Source organism: Asterias amurensis, chromosome 5 (genome assembly GCF_032118995.1).
Source record: "Asterias amurensis chromosome 5, ASM3211899v1".
Taxonomy (NCBI): Eukaryota; Metazoa; Echinodermata; class Asteroidea; order Forcipulatida; family Asteriidae; genus Asterias; species Asterias amurensis.
This window is the reverse complement of record NC_092652.1, coordinates 6747628-6767925: the sequence shown is the minus strand read 5'-3', so window position 1 is coordinate 6767925 and position 20298 is coordinate 6747628. Positions and strand designations below refer to the sequence as shown.

At 39.8% G+C, this 20298-nt stretch overlaps 1 protein-coding gene and 1 non-coding gene across 4 annotated transcripts in view; both read left to right on the top strand.

Moving 5' to 3' along the window:
• The window catches only part of LOC139937528 (uncharacterized), a 56397-nt gene that overhangs the window by 22679 nt on the left and 13420 nt on the right, over window positions 1-20298 (top strand). For all 3 annotated transcript variants that reach the window (XM_071932717.1, XM_071932718.1, XM_071932719.1), the window contains exons 2-3: window positions 2770-2849; window positions 19179-19476. In XM_071932717.1, coding sequence (XP_071788818.1) covers window positions 2770-2849; window positions 19179-19476 — 378 coding nt within the window. The remainder of the gene's footprint in view (window positions 1-2769; window positions 2850-19178; window positions 19477-20298) is intronic.
• Trnay-aua (transfer RNA tyrosine (anticodon AUA)) lies at window positions 12332-12406 on the top strand. Its single transcript has one exon. It is a non-coding gene; the product is annotated as a tRNA-Tyr (tRNA).

Here is a 20298-nt window from a genome sequence, read left to right as displayed (position 1 = left end):
AATGGCAACATTAATCATTTAGCTGAGAGAAACATGAGTAAGCAAGGGTTTATTATTTACATAAGTAAATGGTTAAAGGTATTGGTTATGATAAAAAAAAAACAGAGTTGTTAAAATGTTTGTGTAAGCTTACTGATTATGAAGTTCATCATAACAGAACCATTTTTATCTTTGAAATGTTTGCCCATGGGGTAATCTTGCTTAACCCTACTCCAAGCAGGGATAACTCTTTCTCCAAATAGAAAGGATTTAAAAGTTAATCCCAAGGATTGTGATTAGGGACCAGCTTCCATTTTTAGATTTAAAAATAAATTCTAAGCATTTAAAATCCATTGGATTAACTTTTAAATCTCTACCATTGAGAGTGTTAACAAACAAACTACTGGCTATTTCGTGGGAGTTTGTCATTGCATAGCAATTCAAGTGTGACTTTATCTGCTAAATTTCCCGGGAGTTTCCCGGGGAGCTGCTACAGTATTGAAGAGGCTTTACTGATCTACCCCAACAATTTGATCCAATATACGACCTACAATTGGAGAGAGGGAGCCAGTTACACCCCCAAATAAAAGTGGTCGTAAATCAAGCTCCATAAATTGCCAGATCCACTTTGTAAAGTCCAAACTGAGGTCAAGCCAATATGTACCCGACGTGTTGCCGTTAATAAGACGATAAACAGACAGAGGTTCATCATTATAAGGAGGTGTGTAGGAAATGTGTCACGGATGTCAACTTTTTTAATTAATCATTAAGACCTCGACGATGTGTCGCCTGTACATTAAAGCTGATATTAAGATCATTGCTTCTGGTTTACGCTTACCTTTGTTTTGAATCAAGAAAACATTACTTTTAACAATTAAATGGCGATGTGGGATTAAATGCGGTAACTGGTATCCGTGAGTGCTTTAAGTATAATCAAGATAAGCTATGCCAGTAGTAAAGATTTCATTGCTTTTCCTTCTAGCTTGAAAATGATTTTGGGAATACGAGATAATAACATTGGTGTTAGCAAACAAACAACAAGAACTTCTGTAACCCTGACCCTTGCTCTATGCCCTGACTCTATTTGAATCATCGGTGCCTCCTTTTATTCTGGAATCAAGAAAAAGTATACCATTGATAATTTTACCAAACTTTATGTGCTCTATACTCTGTATGTTACTGCTGAGAAAAGTGACAACTCAACTTGAATATTATGTGTTGTTACCGCCTCATACTATACGTGACGTAAAATGTTGTTCTTGTGACGGTTGATGCCACTGTTATATACATCCACTTTATTTAACATCTCGATCCACGTACTTGTTCTTGTTTTCATTTTGCATGTTATGCGACGTCTTCCTCTTCAAACCGAAAAGGGGTGGACACGCCCCCTCCACACTGTTGACACAGTCATAAGAACTCATAGTGTACGAACAAGGAAACCACTAACTAGTGTGACACACGTAATCTGGCTAAATTGCATTTGATGGATTGTGGGACACCTCTAAAATACATAGGCGATTGTCAACAGCATTTGTCAATGCCATGGGTAATATATATACACCTTTCAGTTGCTCCGACACCCAGGGCCCAATTTTATAGAGCTGCTAAGCACAAAAATTTGCTTAGCATGAAATTGCTCCCTTGATAAAAACAGGATTACCAACCAAATTTCCTTTTTGTTGCATATTGCTTGTTACTGGTAATAAGCTGTTGTTTGCTTATTCTGAAAATCATGTGGAAATTTGGTTGGTAATCTTGTTTTTATCAAGGAAGAAATGTCATGCTGAGCAAATTTTTGTGCTAAGCAGCTCTATGAAATTGGGCCCAGTGTTTCCACTGAGGCTCGAGCAGGGCCCGTGTTTTGTTCTTCAGGGTCCAAAAGTGCGCGCCCCCCCCCCCCCCCCCCCCACACACACATTGCAATGACGATTTTAAAAGGGTCGTCTATGCATACTGCCATAGGTCTGGCTTCTTGACTTGTGTCAGTGCACCACAAGATCTTGCAACTGTTGTTGAATAAGGCCGGATCCGTATTGGCGGCTACGGCTATACAGATCGCCGCGTCATCATGCATTGAAGTATAGGACGCCCTTAGCAACACCCCTGGCAACGGTCGTAGCCGCAGCCGTAGCCACCAATTCGGACACGGCCTGACTGCTCTACTATACATATTATTTGTAGTTAGTAGTGACTGTTCCACAGTGAAATCATCTTTTCCAGATTTCAATGTTCTCCTGAAGACGATCAGAGCATACCGATTGAAACGTCAAGTTGTTGTGTTTTTCCACCCTCCCCCTTCCTGTCACTTCCACATGACGATTTTTTAGAGGTTTTTGTTCCGCAACGAATAGGTCTATAGCGTCTTTACTTGTTTCTTGTACGTCATACTTGCTACTTTTTTGAATAACTTTCACACAATACAAGGTCATTGACTGTTCTGCAGTGAAATATTTGTTTGTAAATTTTACATTCTCTGGAAGACAATCAGAGCATACTGATCGAAACGTCAAACCACCGGTTCTCCTCTACATCTATGAAGACAGTTGGTATTATACATGGCAGTTGGTCTCTGCAAACATCACCTTATTATTTCCAAAGAACATTTTAACACATACTCAAGATTGAAATTACCATTATAGTATCCACAGAATCCGGATGATACCTCACACAACAAACTTCCACAATTGATGACCAGACCACGACCTTTTTGTCTTTAGTTTCTGTCTTTAAAATGTAATAATATTCAACACAATGAGTAATTGTTTTGCATTGTCTTTCTCTGTACAGTTCTCAGGTTGGTACATTGAATGTTACACGGCAAAGATGCTGCCCTGGATGGCGACAGAAAGGTCCGGAATGCAGCAAACGTGAGTGCAAAAATTTCAACTTTAAAGCCATTATACACTTTCGGTAAACAGTATTGTTCAAGTCCCACACTTCGTGTACCACAACTTCTATATCAAATAACAAACCTGTGAAAATTTAGGCTCAATCGGTCATCGGAGTCGGGAGAAAAAACGGGAAAACCAACTCTTGTTTACGCACGTTTCGCCGTGTCATGACATGTGTTTAAAAATAATCCGTAATTCTCGCTATCGAGAATTGATATTGTTTTAATGTTTTCTCAAAAAGTAAAGCATTTCATGGAATAATATTTCAAGAGAAGTCTTTAACCATTACATTTTGTAAACCCTGTAAGTTATTTGTAAATTTGTGAACTTTTTTTTTCTTTTTCTGTACCGAAAGTGTATAATGGCTTTAACAGTCAATACCAAATTTCATAATTGTATGGGTTGTATTAAAGACACTGGGCAGATACCTTTGGTAATTGACAAAGACCAGTATTCTCACTTGGTGTATCTCATCATAACATAAGAAATCTGTGAAAACTTGGACTTAATTATTCATCGAAGTTGCGAGAGAATATTGAAAGAAACAGACCTCGTTGCACAAATTAAAGAAAAGAAAAGGCTCCGGAACTGAAGTATTCTATTATTTGATGGGAAATTACCTCTTTCTCCAAAACTACGTTACTTCAGAGGGAACCGTTTCTCACAATGTGTTATACTATCAACTGCTCCTCGTTGCTCGTTACCAAGTAAGGTTGTTATGCTGAAATATTTCGAGTAATTACAAAGGGTGCCCAGTGTCTTTAAAGAAATTGTTACCAATTGCATTCATAACCCAAAAGCAAGGGTTTAACATTTAGGCGTGTAGTGGCTTAGCGGTCTGTGATCGTACACTACGAGCAATGGGGTTTTAACATTCACTTTTTTTAGACAGAGGACAGACACTAAACAAAAAGTGTGAAAAAAAAGGTCTTCATTGGGGAATTCTGTAGACAAAGTCTTTAAAGGTAGTGGACACTATTGGTAAATACTCAAAATAATTATTAGCGTGAAACCTTTCTTGGTGACGAGTAATGGGGAGAGGTTGATGGTATTAAACATTGTGAGAAACGGCTCCCGCTGAAGTGCCATCTATAGTTTTCGAGAAAGAAGTAATTTTCCACGAATTTAATTTCGAGACCTCAGATTTAGAACTTGAGGTCTCGAAATCAACCATCCAAACGCACACAACTTCGTGTGTTAAGGGTGGGTTTTTCTTCTATTATTATCTCTCAAGTTCGATGACCAACTAGGCTCAAATTTCAGAGGTTTGTTATTTTATGCATATGTTGAGATGCCAACTGTGAAAGCTATAGTCTTTAACAATTACCAATAGTGTCCATTGCCTTTAACGAAGATGTTCAGTACAAGGGCAAAGGACAGAACAAAAGATGTCTCCACGGGGATGTAACAAATAAAATATGTTTTGTCAGAGTGCGGGTCATGGTCCCAGTCGGGACACTCAGTCTTCAAGCAATTAGACAGCCTTGTCTTCTTTACAAAGTGCTTCATAAAGTTGCTGTGTCACTCGGTTGGGACATAAAGCCGTAGGAGCTGTGAAATGTGTAACGCACGAAGAGTAATCGAGAACACTAACTTGAAGATGCTATGGTCTAATTTGGGGGCCGGTTTGACTCGGAAGTTTCGATTTAATTTTTAAAGTTGCAAAAAAGTGTTTTAACCAAATTCTACAACAAAATTATTAAAATAAAGCTTCAATTTAAGATACACAAATTATGCTATTGATAAGTAGTAGCTATTACAAACTCAAATGTACATGCGAAAGGTTGTCTTGGTTTTCCGTTTTGAAACAGCTCAGTGCGGTGTTTATTTTTCAGAAAAAAACGCATTCTATAAAACAAAATTCTTTTTGTGAAAAATGTTGCCATCCACGTTAAATGAGTGCATTGTAAATTTCTTAAATATGCAGACAAGAAAGTTGTGAGATGTTTTTCGTTTCTAAACAGCATCTGGCAAATTGTACACCAAAATCTACAACAAAATTATTTTCATGAAAACTAGACTTATACGTAAAAAAAGAAGGGGCTTGCCCCACTGTTTATGGCATGTTGTCTGGCAGCATTGTGCCAAGTATTTTAAAGACACTGGACACTATTGGTTATTATCCAAGACCAGTCTTCTCACTTAGTGTATCTTAACAAACGCATACAATAACAAACCTGTGTAAATTTTAGCTCAATTGGTCGTCGAAGTTGCGAGGTAATAATGAAAGAAAAAACACTCTTGTCACACAAACTTGTGTGCTTTTAGATGGTTGATTTCGAGACCTGAAATCTGAGGTCTCGAAATCGAATTCGTGGAAAATTACTTCTTTCTCAAAAAACGATGTCACTTTAGAGGGAGCTGTTTCTCACAATGTTTTATACCATCAACCTCTTTCCATTACCCGTTTCCAAGTTAAGTTTCATGCTAATAATTATTTTGATTCATTACCAATAGTGTCCAATGCCTTTAAGGTGTTGTACATCCTAGTTTTTGTCCCTCGCACGAAAGTGTTCTGGAAGGAAAATAACCCAAGACTAATACGGGCTATAGGAAAGTGACGAGGAAACCAGAACCGATCACGGCACAGTGTCAATGTTTGACAAGGGTCTGCAATATTAATAGTTCAGGTTCACGGCCTCCATAAACTTGGATACGGCCAGGGGAATGTTGACACCGACTGTACTTTTTTGTATCCCTGTGGAAAATCGTCCACGCTCTACTTAAAGTGTATCTAGAGCGTGGAGCATATATATTGGTTTCATTCTTTCTCTTTGGTATAACTATCAAATCTTCCCTTATTCCATTATCAGTATACATTCACCATCATGTTAAAGGCCTGGAGTTACACACACGCCACGGAATGGAAATGAAAATGGCCTTGCCCTTTTATAAATAAAATTCCAAGCCTGATGATTTCGTGTCGTGGTCGAGTGGTCTTGTCACTTAACGAAAGCTCTGGTGTTGTCAGCAGCAGAGTGTGGGTTCGAATCCCGGTGATGACACTTGAGTCGAGCAATTTAACCACAATTGCCACACAGTTGGGATGGTAGTGCATTCCGCTCCATGCTTTTTTAGTGAATAGCTTAATTCGGTTGTTTATCACTGGCAGATGCGCTGATCTAGCCGTAGCTAGCTGTAGCCGAAGTCGCCGTTTTTGTACACGGGCCATATTTGTGTACGGTTCTGCACTATCGTCTACTGACTAACGCAACGGATTAAAGGAACACGTTGCCTTGGATCGGTCGAGTTGGTCTTTGAAAAGCGTTTGTAACCGTTTCTTATAAAATGCATATGGTTGGAAGATGTTTTAAAAGTAGAATACAATGATCCACACATATTTGCCTCGAAATTGCGTGGTTTTCCTTTTAATTTGCGAACTAACACGGTCTGCCATTTTATGGGAGTCAAAAATTTGACTCCCATAAATGGCCGACCGTGTTTGTCTTTTTGTCGACGAGGTATGAGGAAAACCACGCAATTTCGAGTGATACTTGTGTGGATCATTATATTCTACTTTTAAAATATCTTTCTAATCATATGCATTTTATAACAAACGGTTACAAACGCTTTTCAAAGACCAACTCGTCCGATCCAAAGGCAATGTGTTCCTTTCAGTACAAATTTTCTCAGGTTTGTTATTACGAGTATGTGATTGATCCCTTTTACTTTCCCTTTACTTTACTTTAGGCTTTCCCTTTACTTTAAATATTAAGACTACCGATTTGTTTATCAAAATGACTCATACAAAAGCAAAGCCAAATTAATTATACAGCCATTGTCTATCTGGCATCTAGACATAAACCAAAACAATGTCTCTTTAATTTAAAGATTGAATGATAAGCCGCTAAATGCACGGTGCATGAATCCTTGGGCAGCTATAGCAAAATAGTCTGTTAAAACACTCTCGTTGGCTCATTTACAATGTGCGTGACTATGTATTATGGCATTGTGGCACATTTTGTTTAAAGGCAGTGGAAACTATTGGTAATTACTCAAAATAACCATAAAAACTTACTTGTTAGCGATCAATGGAGAGCTGCTGATATAAAACATTGTGAGAAACGGCTCCCTCTGAAGTAACGTGGTGGGGGGTTTTCAAGATGGACTTTCTCACTCAATATATTAAAATGCTTCAGGCCTGAAGTCTTTAAATATTTTTATGCATCTGAAAGCACACAAATTCATGCAACAAGAGTGATTTGTTCTTTCATTATTCTCTAGTAACTTCGATGACCAATTTTCACAGATTTATTATTGTATGCTTATGTAGGAACACACCAAGTGAGAATACTGGTCTTTGATAATATTACCAAAGGTATCCAGTGCCTTTAAGAGACTCCCGCCAGCCTTTTCCTGAGGACTTTCATAAAGACAGACAATAGTTTCGATGACACCACAACAATCAGACAGGACCCCCCCCCCCCCCTGCGCGTACAAACGGAAGAACTTGAGGAAGTAATTAGACCACATGTAAAAAAAAAAAAAAAAAAAATCCCAACCAGTTGATGGGATTTGAATGACATTTCCAAATTCGGCGAGGTAGCCATAATCAAGAGTTCAGGATCGTTTGGAATGTCACAATTTCTAACAATAGTTTAGTATTGGTTTATATCGCTGCTGTAATTTGGTCTGCGGAAGCACCCCTAGCCAAATTCGGCATAATAATTTGTCACAGGCAGTTCAAGTCAGTGACAGTAGGACACGTTCCTATATGCACGTGTATGGTGAAGCAAACAACGCAAATTGCTCTCAATGGTTTTCCCTTTTTCCACATTTCTAAATTTTCCCATTTACAATTTTGTTTTCAACTCTAATCTTCAGCTGTCATTGGCTGGCCGTTTCATTACATGTACCACTGAGTTAAATTAAAGTGGCATTTACTCCCCTACAAGTACTGATGTGTGTATAGACCACATCTGATTACAAAACGAGCGACCCTCTTACATTCCACTCTAGTGCCTTTCTTGCAGGCAAGATAATGCGCAGGCTTTTAAAAATATATATATTTATTTTGTGTGTCAAATTTCCACATAAATTCAAGAGTTATCAAGGAAGAGATGAACAAGTTTTGAAATGTGACCCCTTTCAAAAGTTTATAACAAATCAGACAGTGCAATCGCCTTGAAATAAAAAGATTTAACGTTTTCTTCCATCGAGTTGTGTGCAAGTGCCTGCAGGAATTCCAGGCTCTGTGGCTCTTTTGTGATCGTGTCACAGGTTATTTGGCCTTTATTTTAAAAGTAATAGTCAGCTTGCCCTGTGGGTTGTATTTGAAAAAAAAATACTAAAGCCTATTCTCCCCAGAAAATCTACTTTCAAAATAATATCCTGGAATATTGCTGGAAATATTTTTATCTTATTTATTTTTTTCCCTTTTTGCCCAGTCGTATATAGACAGTTTTATTGAACTCTTCAAATCATTTTGATCCTAATTTTCACGGAAAATTTATAGAAGAAGCGCCAAATGAATGACGGTACCTAATTGGTGGTCCCCCAAAAACCAGTGACCGGCACACCACTCCTTTAACAGTAGTCACCAGTTCGGTATTCGGCTTGTGATTTGTTTGGATTACCGGTTCAGTTGTGTTTACCACAGCCAGCCTTAAAATGGGTTATAAAATGATTGGGAGATTTAACGCCTGATCGAAAACGCAATAGCACCTGAAGCGGTCGCTGTAGGTGGCCATCCCGTTCCGGGGGACCGCCGGGAACCTTTTACTGAACAATCAGTTTTGTTTAAAGATTTCTTGCGGCAATATTATAACATGAAGTAACGAGACATCATCCATCTGTCTGAAATGACAGGCTCTTGTATTTGATGCCTCGAAGTTTGGATCGTGGATGATATAAATGTAGTCACCATTTCGGTTTCGGTGTTGGACTGAGCACGGGTTTGTTTGTTTGGATGATTTTCCCGCCAAGGGAACTCGGTAAACTCCCACAAAGGGATGTTAACACCCAACAGCCAAACTCTACCAATGATTATGAACTGCACATTGTGGCATAGGAACTAGAAAACAGTAATTATTCTAGTCAATGTCGTGTCTTCCTAACGCACCCTGGGGGCTATTTTGTTTTGCTTTCTAAACGACATTGCAATGATTTGGTAAAAGAGCAGGCCAATTTCATTATGACGTCATCTGACGGAAAGAGCCAATCACAGCAGGCAGTGGAAATTCTGAGAACAAAAAATTGCGCCCCGGGGCCATTTAGAACAGTCAATGTTTTGGTTTTTTAATCTAACTTTTTTTTCGGAATTGATTTGACCACCTACACCAAATTTCGATTTCTCAATGTTGAATGGCTTCGAAGCATAATTGTTAACTGAAGAACAAAGTAATGCATCTAATAAACTGGAATTAATTTAAGGTTTTCAACATCAGTAGTTTAAAGAAGTAACTAAAATTTAGTAGTTTTCTATAAATTTACTGGCTTGAAACAAACTACTTTTACTTTGTTGTTTAACCATGAATGAAATCGCCGATTCTGCTTGTTGGGATTATGTTTTTTGTGTTAGTTTTTTTTTACTTTGGCTCTTCTGAATGGCCCCTCAATACGGTACAGGGAAACAGAGCAATGTATTTCTAGATACTGAAACAAAAATAGGTCTGTTTTGTTGGAGGTGGGGTTTTGGGGAGGGGGATAACTCAATAACTTTCTACCTGACAGACTTGAAGAGTGTTAGTTCCCCTTGGTTTATTCCTTAATTTGCGGACCCTTAAAAGTCACTCGAGAGCAATTCACGGTAGCCAGAAACTGTTTTATGGAATGTAATTTCACCGTTATAAACTCTCAAGTGGGGAAAGAGGTAATCTCTGCCCCACGTTAACAACAGGATGCACAAAACGGGAGGGTGAAGGGGGGGCATCTTGTCAAGAATAGCCCGGGGTTTGTCGACCTGACCCCTGAGCGGGTGAATAGAGGCAAATGACCCCCAGACCATAACAGCCATGTGCCTCGTGCTCGTCCAGTATTAAAGGGGCATAAAGCACAAACCATTTAGTTTGAGATGGTGGATGGATGCAACACTATTGAGTAGAACTGTCTGTGCATGGCCACTCCCACTCAGTTACAGTACGTATGTGGACCTTCCTTCAGCTGGAGCCTTTCTCGTAGTGTTTTATACTATCAACTAGTAAGTCTTGATGCTAACAATTATATAGTGTCCCAGTGCCTTTAAAAATTCACCTTCTGCTGACGTACAAGAACAGGCTAGTGGGAGTTCATAAGCTGGTTCCAATAATGTTTGGAACTAAATGATGGCAGAATTGGGACTTCGAGCCTGTAGCTCGAACTGTGTTCGGTTACATTGCGCCCTCGATGATTGACGGGGGAAGATGCAAGCCGCAGATGGGGGTCTTCTTCAGTTGCTTTGATGAGGTCATTGACATTATCATCCAAGCCAGAAAGAAAATTATCATTCTGTTCATCTTCAGAGGGCGCCCTTTCATTCACAGACTCTGCGAGGCAACGAACCCTGTCTCCAAGGGGCACACCGTGTTTCCTTTTACTATTTATAGTTTGTCCTATTTATTAAAGTTCATCATTTATGTCGGTTACACTTTTACAGAGGGGGTATTTATCTGTAGTAGACATTTGCGAAGCCAAATGAAAATATTTGAAGGTATAAATTTGAAAGTTCTAAATCGCACTTGAACCTCAAGGCTTTCAGTGCCGCTGTTTTGTTTGAGTCAACATACCGCTGTGACGTCATTAGTTTGACTGTACTCGGTCTGACTTTGTTTTGGGGCAGCAATTCTTTTTGGCAATCCGTCTTACCTCCTTCACAGTTTTACAAAATTGAAGTTTATGGGTCTATCAGTTTTTTATTCACTCATTCTGTGTGCTATTTTGGGTTTGTTTCCCCTTTTTTCTTTTTGTATGGTCCTACGGAGCAGCTTTGAGTGACCAGTGGACAGAGTGCACTGGTGGGTCTACAGTCAGAAACTTTACAGTAGACCTACTGCTTTAAAACAATTGTCTGATAAGCAAAAATGAGCATGGACACCGGTCACAAAGTGTAATTGTGACATTGTAGTTTAACTGGTAACATTGTTGTGGTAGCTAAGCTTATTTTGTTATGTTAAGCTACTTTTGTGCTTCAACAGCTCTGTGAAATTGGGCCCTTGTCTCCCTTGTTGAAAGCAAAACTCGCACTCATTACAAAGTTCAACAACACTCTGGCAATCTTAATTGTTAACGCATGCGTTAATAAGTGATTCCACCAGGCTAGCTCTCTACCACCAGCCTACCAACCACATCAAGCAATCCATTGTGGAATGGAACACGGATTAATTTTATCCATGGATGAAGAGACCTCGGTTGACCATAAAGCCCTTAATAAGTTCACGATGATCGTACACAAATATTGTGGAACACATCTGGTGAAACATTTTGTGCGAGGACGCGTCAGTTCATGTTTATTAACAGTGAGCAGCAGCAAGAAGTTATCAATCGCTCGGTGTTAAAGGCATGGTATGGTTTTGGTAATTGCCAAAGATCCTTTACAAATTCTGAAAAAAATTTGGGCTCGATTGGTCTTCGAAGCTGCAAGAGTAAACTGAAAAAAAGCGGGGAAACCTTGTTGCATAGAATTGTGTGTTTTCAGATGCCCTGGGCTTTAAAGGCTTGATTCAAATTTATGGTGGAACATTTCCTCTTTCCCGAAACTTGCATTACTTCGTTTCTGGATGGCAATGTTTTATATTATCAACAACTCTCCAGTGCTCTTTATCAAGGATGGTCATACATTTTCGGAGTAATTACGGTTCAGTATATGTACCTTTAAAGGTCAAGAATCGTATTCCACCATGCTCTGACCAATGGTTATGTGAATAAGAAATGTACCAATTCAGTTGAGATTTTCTCGTCAATTCGGATACAGTTCGAACCTAAAAGGTCACTCTCAAACTAAAAGTGACTGGTAAGTTCTAATGGAGTATAGAAGATACGCAAATGAATACAGTTTGCCGTAAAGACTATCCCTGCTCTCGGTCACTTTTGCCTGTAGACCAGAAGGAGGAGATTCGAAACGTAGTTAAAACACTACGTTTGTTGATGTTGATGTTGATGTTGTTTGCATCAATTATGGGCGGTTGACAGTTAAGGATGCCGTTGGCAGATCACCTTAGTTCAAAACTTCCGGGTCAGAATTTAATCCGGATCCCGGGGTTCCCGCCATTTCTGGGTCACAGGCAGTCGGGCTTATACCCATAGGCAGTCGGACTGACCCGGAAACTGGTTTAAAAGATGGGATTTCAGATTCTGCTTCAACATGTCTAATTTCTGGGTAATTTTGACACAAATTCCGGGTCACATTGACCCAGAAATGGGTCAGGCGCCATTGGATCCGGAACCAGGTCAATCATGACAGGGGAGTTTTAGACAGTTTGTGCTCCATTTTGTAATTGCAGTACTCGTTGCAGCAGTAATACCCGCTGCTAGAACATAGGGCAATCTCGGTGGTCTAGTTGGTATGACACTGCTCTATAATTGTAAAGGTCGTGGGTTCGAATCCCACCCGAGTAATATGCTTTGTGATTTTTGTTTTACAGACTTGGGAAAGTACTGATTATACAGTGCTAAAACACATCGGTGTATATAATTATGGGTGAAACCAAAATTAATATTTTGAAATTGTTTACAATTTAGCCGTTTCTAGTATAGCTCCTTGATGGTCGTATAATGTTATTGTTCTTGGAAACTGGAAATTGTGATTGGTTCTCAATAATTGTTGAAGACTGGTTTTCAACGCAACATTTATTTAACAGTTCAAGACAATTGACAAACGAATTCTTTGATACTATAATATAATCGTTTCTTGCTACTTATGAGGATATATTATGTTTATGGAAAACGGTAATCCAGACAAAGAAATATTTCTGAAAAATGCACGTGGCATATGCCGTCATTATAAACTAGCAAGCATACACAAGCCTTCTCCGTGATGTGCAAGCTGTATAAACGATTAAATACTGCCACCATGGTTCGTTGTTAATACCAAAAGGTCAATAGTTTGTTTTTGAATCTAGCATTTTGTTGATCCTCGTCTGGTGAACAATTCAAGTTCTCTTCGAGTGAATCGTTTAACCATGACATGAAGTAAAGGCTACATTATGACCGACGACAGACAGTTTGATTTGGGGTTTTATTGTGCTCATAGCGAACGTCAGAAAAGTGTTTTCCAAAGAGAAACTAACCGTGAAATTTAGTTTTGGGAGCTGGAGCAGACTTGGCTGTGGATGAGACAGACTTGGCTGTAGATAAAAGAGGTCCTCGATCCAAAATCGTATCAGTAGCAAGACTGCGTATATCCGATGTGTGTAACAACAACAAAGTGTGTTTCGTGTGAAGTTCACAAAATAATTTTTTTTTTACATTCTGTACAACAAGGTCAAGTCAATAAAATTCTAATTCTCAGTGTGAAGGTTTGTCCATTTTGAAGACGCGTTTCGTGGCCGAGCAGTTTCGGCACCGGGCTTAAGTTAGGGTATCAGGGTGTGGGTTCGAATCCTGGTCATGACACTCACCCAGGAGTTAGTGGGTACCAGCAGCGAGGGCAGTGATAGTTAGCTTGGTTACCAGTGCAACTTGTATACCCCCCCCCCCCACACCAAGGGAGCTGAGATGGCTAGCTAAAGGAATTAAATAAATGGACCAGTGACCACTGCGGTACTTATGTTTGAGTGTCACTGAGTGGGGGATTAGAGCATTATTAGAGGATTACTTTTATTGACTCCAGTGTTCGTAGTGAACGATTTTTATTTATGGAAGCGACGTCCACGTTTAGGATCCCAAGCGACAATTCGCAAAATTTGTGTCCGTACTTTATGAGTTCTTACAAGCTTCTTGCGCTTATCAAATGAAGATTGTTTCATAACTTGGCTTTGGTATAATCATCTTTCTTTCAACGCCACCGAAAACCCTCTTAATTCGCTGTGTCCATTCATGGCTTAAGCATCAATCTAAAGAGGTTTCTCAAAGGCAGTTTTAGGCCCACACTGAACAAACTGACTCGCAGATTAGTTATATCTCGCATCCATACGTTATACACCCATTGATAAAAGAAATTTCCCCCTTTTCACGTTTTTTTTTGTTTAGGCACAAAGCCAAGAAAGATGTGGTAAATATTAAGTAGTATTAAAAGATATGGTTATCAATTACCGAGACACTTGACATTATTAATCAAACCACCATTCCCATACAACTTTGATGACGTACCAACGGGATATCGGTTAATTAATACAGATGGTGTATTTGTGACTCATATACTTTATAGGATTAGTCTGACAAATGACGTATAATTGGGATTTATATAGACCACGTGGCGGATGACATCACCGGCTTAAAACCCCAAAATGTCAAAATGTCAAAAATAGGCCTATCGCAAAGCCGGCAATTTAAGATATTAAAATATCAAATATTTTTGGGGAAATGAAACGACAAAAGTGATATTAAGCTGCGATATTTTAACTATTACTTATGGTTGAAAAAATAACAATATTATGGACAAAATGTACGGCATTGGACACTATTATTAATTACTCAAAATAGTTGATAGCATAAAAAATTACTTCGTAACGAGCAATGGGGAGCTTTTGTTAACAAATGGTGAGAAACGGCTTCCTCTGAAGAACATAGTTTAAGGGAAAGAGGTAATTTCTCACTCAAATAATAAAAGCCTTTTATTGTGCATCTGAAGGCGCACAGACTTGTGCAACAGTGGTGGTTAAGTGTTTTCTTTCATTATTCTCTTGAAATTTTCGCAGGTTTGTTATTTTATGCATTGTTGGGATACACCAAGTGAGAAGACTGGTCTCTGCCAATTACCAAAGGTGCCTTTCAGTTGGAAACATTTCTTTGACTAAAAACAAAATAGGACCACTCTCTCTTCAGCGGGGCTCTCGGTGGGCCATCACATCCACCCCAAGACGGAACAAGCTGACAAGGAAGCTATGTCGAGCTGTATTATACCACTAATGAAACGTCTCCATCCATGTTCCACTCTAGAGGGTATCATTCAAACTAATTGGGTCTCACACTTAGGGCCAGTTCCTAACTCCAAACACCCCAAGATCAAGGGAAGAGGGTGCAATATGGAGGGGTTCTGGCCATCCGTCTCCACAGGAACCATGGGGGAACTAAGTGGTTCCTCCGTGGTTCCTCCAATAAAACAGAGTAAAGAGAAAGATCCTATAAGAAGGTACTGGTGCTGAGTCATTCATATTGCGTACACTGTTATGCTCAAGATAGTCAACATGGTAACTGAGCAAGTTCAGGTTAAAGGGAGGCATGTGTTAAAGACACTGAATACTAACGGTAATTTTAAAGACCAGTCTGCTCACTTGGTGTATCTCAAATGTATAATTAGTAAAACATTTTATAGAACATTAAATGACTTATATTATACCCCGCGCGGTGGCGCTGTTCGTGACATAAACCTGGAGAGTTCAGGGGAAAGTTCGCTGTGCCTTTAACATTGTGAATGTTATTAAAGGTACTTTCTCACCTATATATACAGACAGAAATATTGTATGGAATGAATTCAAAGTTTGTACAATTTCCAACACGACCTTTTGTAAATTTCCACAATAAAGGGAGAAACTGGGGCATATGAGAATAAACCAAGATACACTCTTAGTGAATAAATGTGAGACTTTTGGGACGCATGGTGGCAGCAGACTTACCGGGTAAACCCATTGTTCTCGGTAAAGTGCGCATGCTCAGACCTACGTAAACATAGGAAATTTACATAGTAAGTCTGCTGTCACCTAACGTTTCAAAGTCTCCCATTAATCCATACAAGTTTCCGATAACGTCGACTAGAAACATCCAGTCCATTAACGAACAAAATCCCAAAGTCATATCAACTCAACGAGTAGAGAATAATTGGTAATCGTGATTGTATTGTCAATATGTCAGTGTTGGTTTGCTCAGTTTTGAACGTTTTGAACTATAAATTCCCTCCCTTTAAATCTCTGTTGTGTGGTCTTTGAAGGTTGCTGACTGGATGTACATGATTAAGTCACAGTGTGGTGTGTGTGTGTGTTTCTAAAACAAGGGTTATAAAACACAAGTTATTTGTTTTCTTTAATGCGCTTAGAGGCTTTTGCATTAGGCGCTTTACAAATGTCTTATTATTATTATTATTATTATTTGCCCACTAGTTTATCATGTGTCATCCTTATTGACTTTATCTCATTGACCTCCACAATTTTGTCCAGCTATTGTGGAGTTGTATGACTCGGTTCTTAACATTTCCTTTGCGTTCTGTGCTTGAAGTTTACAGATCGATTCACCCCCCCCCCCTGTTATAATCACCCAACCAATTATAAAGAAACTTATAAAGCACCGAAATCACAAGTTTGCAAGGCGCTGATATATGGGGCACCCCCTTTGCATTCGTGATTTAAGTTTCAACCAGAACGATTCGTTCACCACCCCCCCCCCCCCTCCTTGTTATAATCAATCAATCAACAAGAAATTTATAAAGCGCCACAAACCAAAAGTTTGCTCGAAGGCGCTGATGTATGGGGCACCAATAGAAGATACATTATTGATGGTACACCTCCCGTAACACTGCACGGGTGAGCTTTTAGGAGGGTCTTGAATGTATGATTGCAGTGAGGTGGTATCTCTGATGTGTTCTGGATGTTTGTTCCAGATTCTGGGTCCGTATACACAAAATGATCTTACTATCGGCAAAAGATACACTATTTGGGTTCTAGGCTCAACCAAGTGTGGTGAACGGGAAGCTGATGATCGAAGGCGTCTCTGTCTGTTAAGAACTTATTTGGAGCATTGCCGTGATACAAGTTAGTGTACAGTGGATTTAGCGTGATCCCTTCAACATGGTGTCTGTATAATCAAAGATCCACAGAAGACCGGTCTGAGCAATGTACCCTAACCAGCCTCAACTTGTGACTTCCTCGCTTTATTTTGGGCCCCCTGACCCCCAACACCACACCGTGTATCCTTCCAACGTTAAGCCACAACATATAAAGTGACATGCGGGGATTGTTTCTTAAATCCGCGGTTTTACAAACTTCCCCGTGTGTAGTAATTTTGTTATAATGTGGACCAAGAAAAACGCAGATTCACTGCAAGAGAGGTCCTGCGGGGGGATTACAGCCAAACTTACTGTTTTATCTTGGATGAATTAATAATCCAAGGTTTTCCTAACTCCGATGATCTTGTTCCTTCTTTGACAGCACACACTGCAGCAGTCAAGTCAGATAAGGTTGAGTTTTTTATCCACGTCGATTTCCCCCCAATTTTCAGTTGGGCTTATCTGTGAAGAAGACCATCTCAATTAGTGCCCATTCGTACATGGGCAGATGATCTTGTTCCCACTTTTAAAACACACACTGCATTCACAGTCAGATAAGGTTAAGGTTTTAATATCCACATAGATTTTCCCCTAATTTTCAATTGGGCTTAACTGTGAAGAAGACCATCTCAATTACTACCCATTCGTACATGGGCTGCTATATGGGACTGTGTAACCAATGGCGTTGGGGTGGGATACCAATCTTCTGGTTGTTATCCAGATCATTGTTGAAACTATTACATAAATCATGATTGTAACTTGATTATTTTGAAAAGGAAAGATCTTTATAAAAACCAGTCGTGGTGTGTAGAAATGGGTCCAAAGTTTTAATTAAGTGTTTCAAACTGAACTAACTGCGGCTCGTAGTCACTCCCGTCTATAGTTTTTGTCTTAAAGTCCTGTCGCCATTATGCATGGCATTTGTGTTATAGTCATATTGCCATTGTTTGCGGCTTGTGTCTTTAAGTGATGTTGCCATTGCCACATGGCTTTTGCCTTACAATCGTCTTGCCATAGACCTTTTCGCAAATACTGGGGCGCGCGCGTAAAGCTTGGAATTAGATGCATTGTGGTCTAGCTGGTAGCAAAATTTGATTCATATCTATCCCACAATGCACCTCATTCAACAGTCTGCGCTTGCGCATTGGTATTTGCGATAAGGTCTATTGTTTACGGCTTGTGTCTTAAGTGATGTTGCCATTGCCACATGGCTTTTGCCTTACAATCGTGTTGCCATTGTTTACGGCTTTGTCCTAAAGTCATAGTGCCATTGTCTATGTTTGTCTTGTAATCATGTCACTATCATACATGGCTTTTGTTTTGTCTTCATCGTTATATTGCCATAGTCCATGGCTTTTTGTCTTACACTACAGTCCTACCGCAATTTCTAAAGACAATCTTCAAAACCTAAACTTCAAACTGTATCCCCTTAAAGTGTGATGTTTGCTGCCCTAATGCCACCCTACTTCAATTTACTAAGATATATTGTATAGTATTAAGGGGGACCTTGGTTGAATGTCTTACACCCCCATCGGTCATCATCAAGTCCACAAGCAAAACTACAAGACTCCATAATGCCACTTCCTGTGCTTTAACCTTCAGATGATATTACTAAGCCCAGTCTAGGCCGTCCCTGCACTAAAAGTGCAACGTACTGAACATGCCTTGTATTCAACACAGGGCACTGATATACCTGTATGGCTAAGCCCACGACAGCTGCTGTTTAGCACTTGAAGGAGTAGACGTCATGTGCAAATTTACATCACTTCAAGTTGAATTAGGGGAATGATCCATATACCCCCCCCCCCTTCCCCTCATCCTTAGACCCCTGCTGAGACAAATGGTTGGTCCGTGTGTTAAACACAAGGTCATTTCTTGGGCTTGAACTAAATAAAGGGCCGTACGGTATGCGAGGCGCGAAAGGGATGGGGGTGATGTGGCTCAACGAAGTCGGAACTACTTTTACCCTAAACTGATTTACAGTTTGAAAGTATTGTATGAGGCACATGCGTCCGTCAAGTCTATGTAGGGAAATTGAATGTGGGAGAGAAGTAATGCAAAACCCTACTGCATATTCCAGAGTAATTTGACATACAGCAGGGTGTTTCGATTCCTGTTGCTGTTTTGGTTCTCTATGTATTGGTACAAAACCACTCAGTGAAGCTGAGGTCGAAGCGAAGATATCTTACATAAAAAAACAAAATCGGCCCGGTCCTCCTCGTTACCCACTATTTTTATCGTCTCAAAGTGTTTCCTTTTATCAAATATTAAACCACCTGAAAGATACTGACGAAATTGGGAGACCGCTAACATAGGGCAAAATAGCTCGGTAAGTATAGAGCACCGGCACGTTAATCCGAAGGTCGTTGGTTCAAATCCTCCTGTAGTCACTTTGTCTTTGTTCAACCTCTAGCTACATTACTTTTTTTTCTGTGATTAATACCCCTGAATCATCTTTTGTTTTCCACACACAGCTTGCGTAAAGAATTCCTGGGGACAGGACTGTCTGCAGACGTGCCAATGCCAACATGCCGGGAAATGCAACAAAGTAAACGGCAGCTGCTCGTGTACACGTGGCTGGACTGGACCCGATTGCAGCCGACAGTGCAGCGAGACTACCTTCGGGCCAGACTGTGGCCAGCAATGCCTCTGCCAAAATGGCGCCCTCTGTAACCGCTTTTCCGGATTGTGCGTCTGTACGCCTGGCTACGTTGGGGAGACGTGCTCGCAACTGTGCCCAGATGGATTCTACGGTGTAAGATGTCGTCAAATGTAAGCACTTTTGATTGTTGTTGCAAATATGTGGGGCCTGTTGTTGATTTGGGAGCAAGTTCAGACAATTATTGTCCCCTTGGGTGAGACCAATATTGCACGTGCATTATGGAAGCCCATGTGAAGGTCGCGGCCCCTAAAATGCACTGTATACAATATAGGGACAATGACTTGTCAATTGTCGAAACCATATAATGAACGGGGTGAATTTGCACTAAAGGTCTGGAAGTGGTCAAACTGTGAATGGACAAAATCCACGCTATCCTATAGGTTCATTTGGACACTTTCCTCGGCCTTAAAATTTCCATTGGTAAATATTCGAAGTAGGTTTAGGGCAACCGGGTTGGCAAAATCATTAGGGAGGGTACTTAACTTTCTTGTAGTCCAGGTTGAAACTGAAACTCCTTTCATTAGTAGGTACCGTATGATTTGTTAAATTTAATGTTAGTAGTACAATGTGAAATTTAGTTCTTCATTTTTACTAGAATATTCTTCTAAAATCATTGGCTTATTTGCTTTTTTTAAAGTGGTATTTTTTTTAATTTCTTCATCTCTATAGTAAAAGAAAACCCCCAAATCTCGACTGTTTCCTCTTCAAAGAAACAAAAGCCTTTATGTCATATTTACTTAATCGTTATCAACAACCCCTCCATCTCATGGTCCTACTTAAGTCGCCTCAAATCTTATCAAGTCCTCAACGAGAGGGGCTGGTTTTCCTCTGGGGGCTCAAAGAGGCAAGTTTTAGACTTCCTCTGCTCCGTCTTAGATAACAAGGGGCTGGCTTCAGTGGTCAACCGATCACAATGTCAACTGATAATTAGC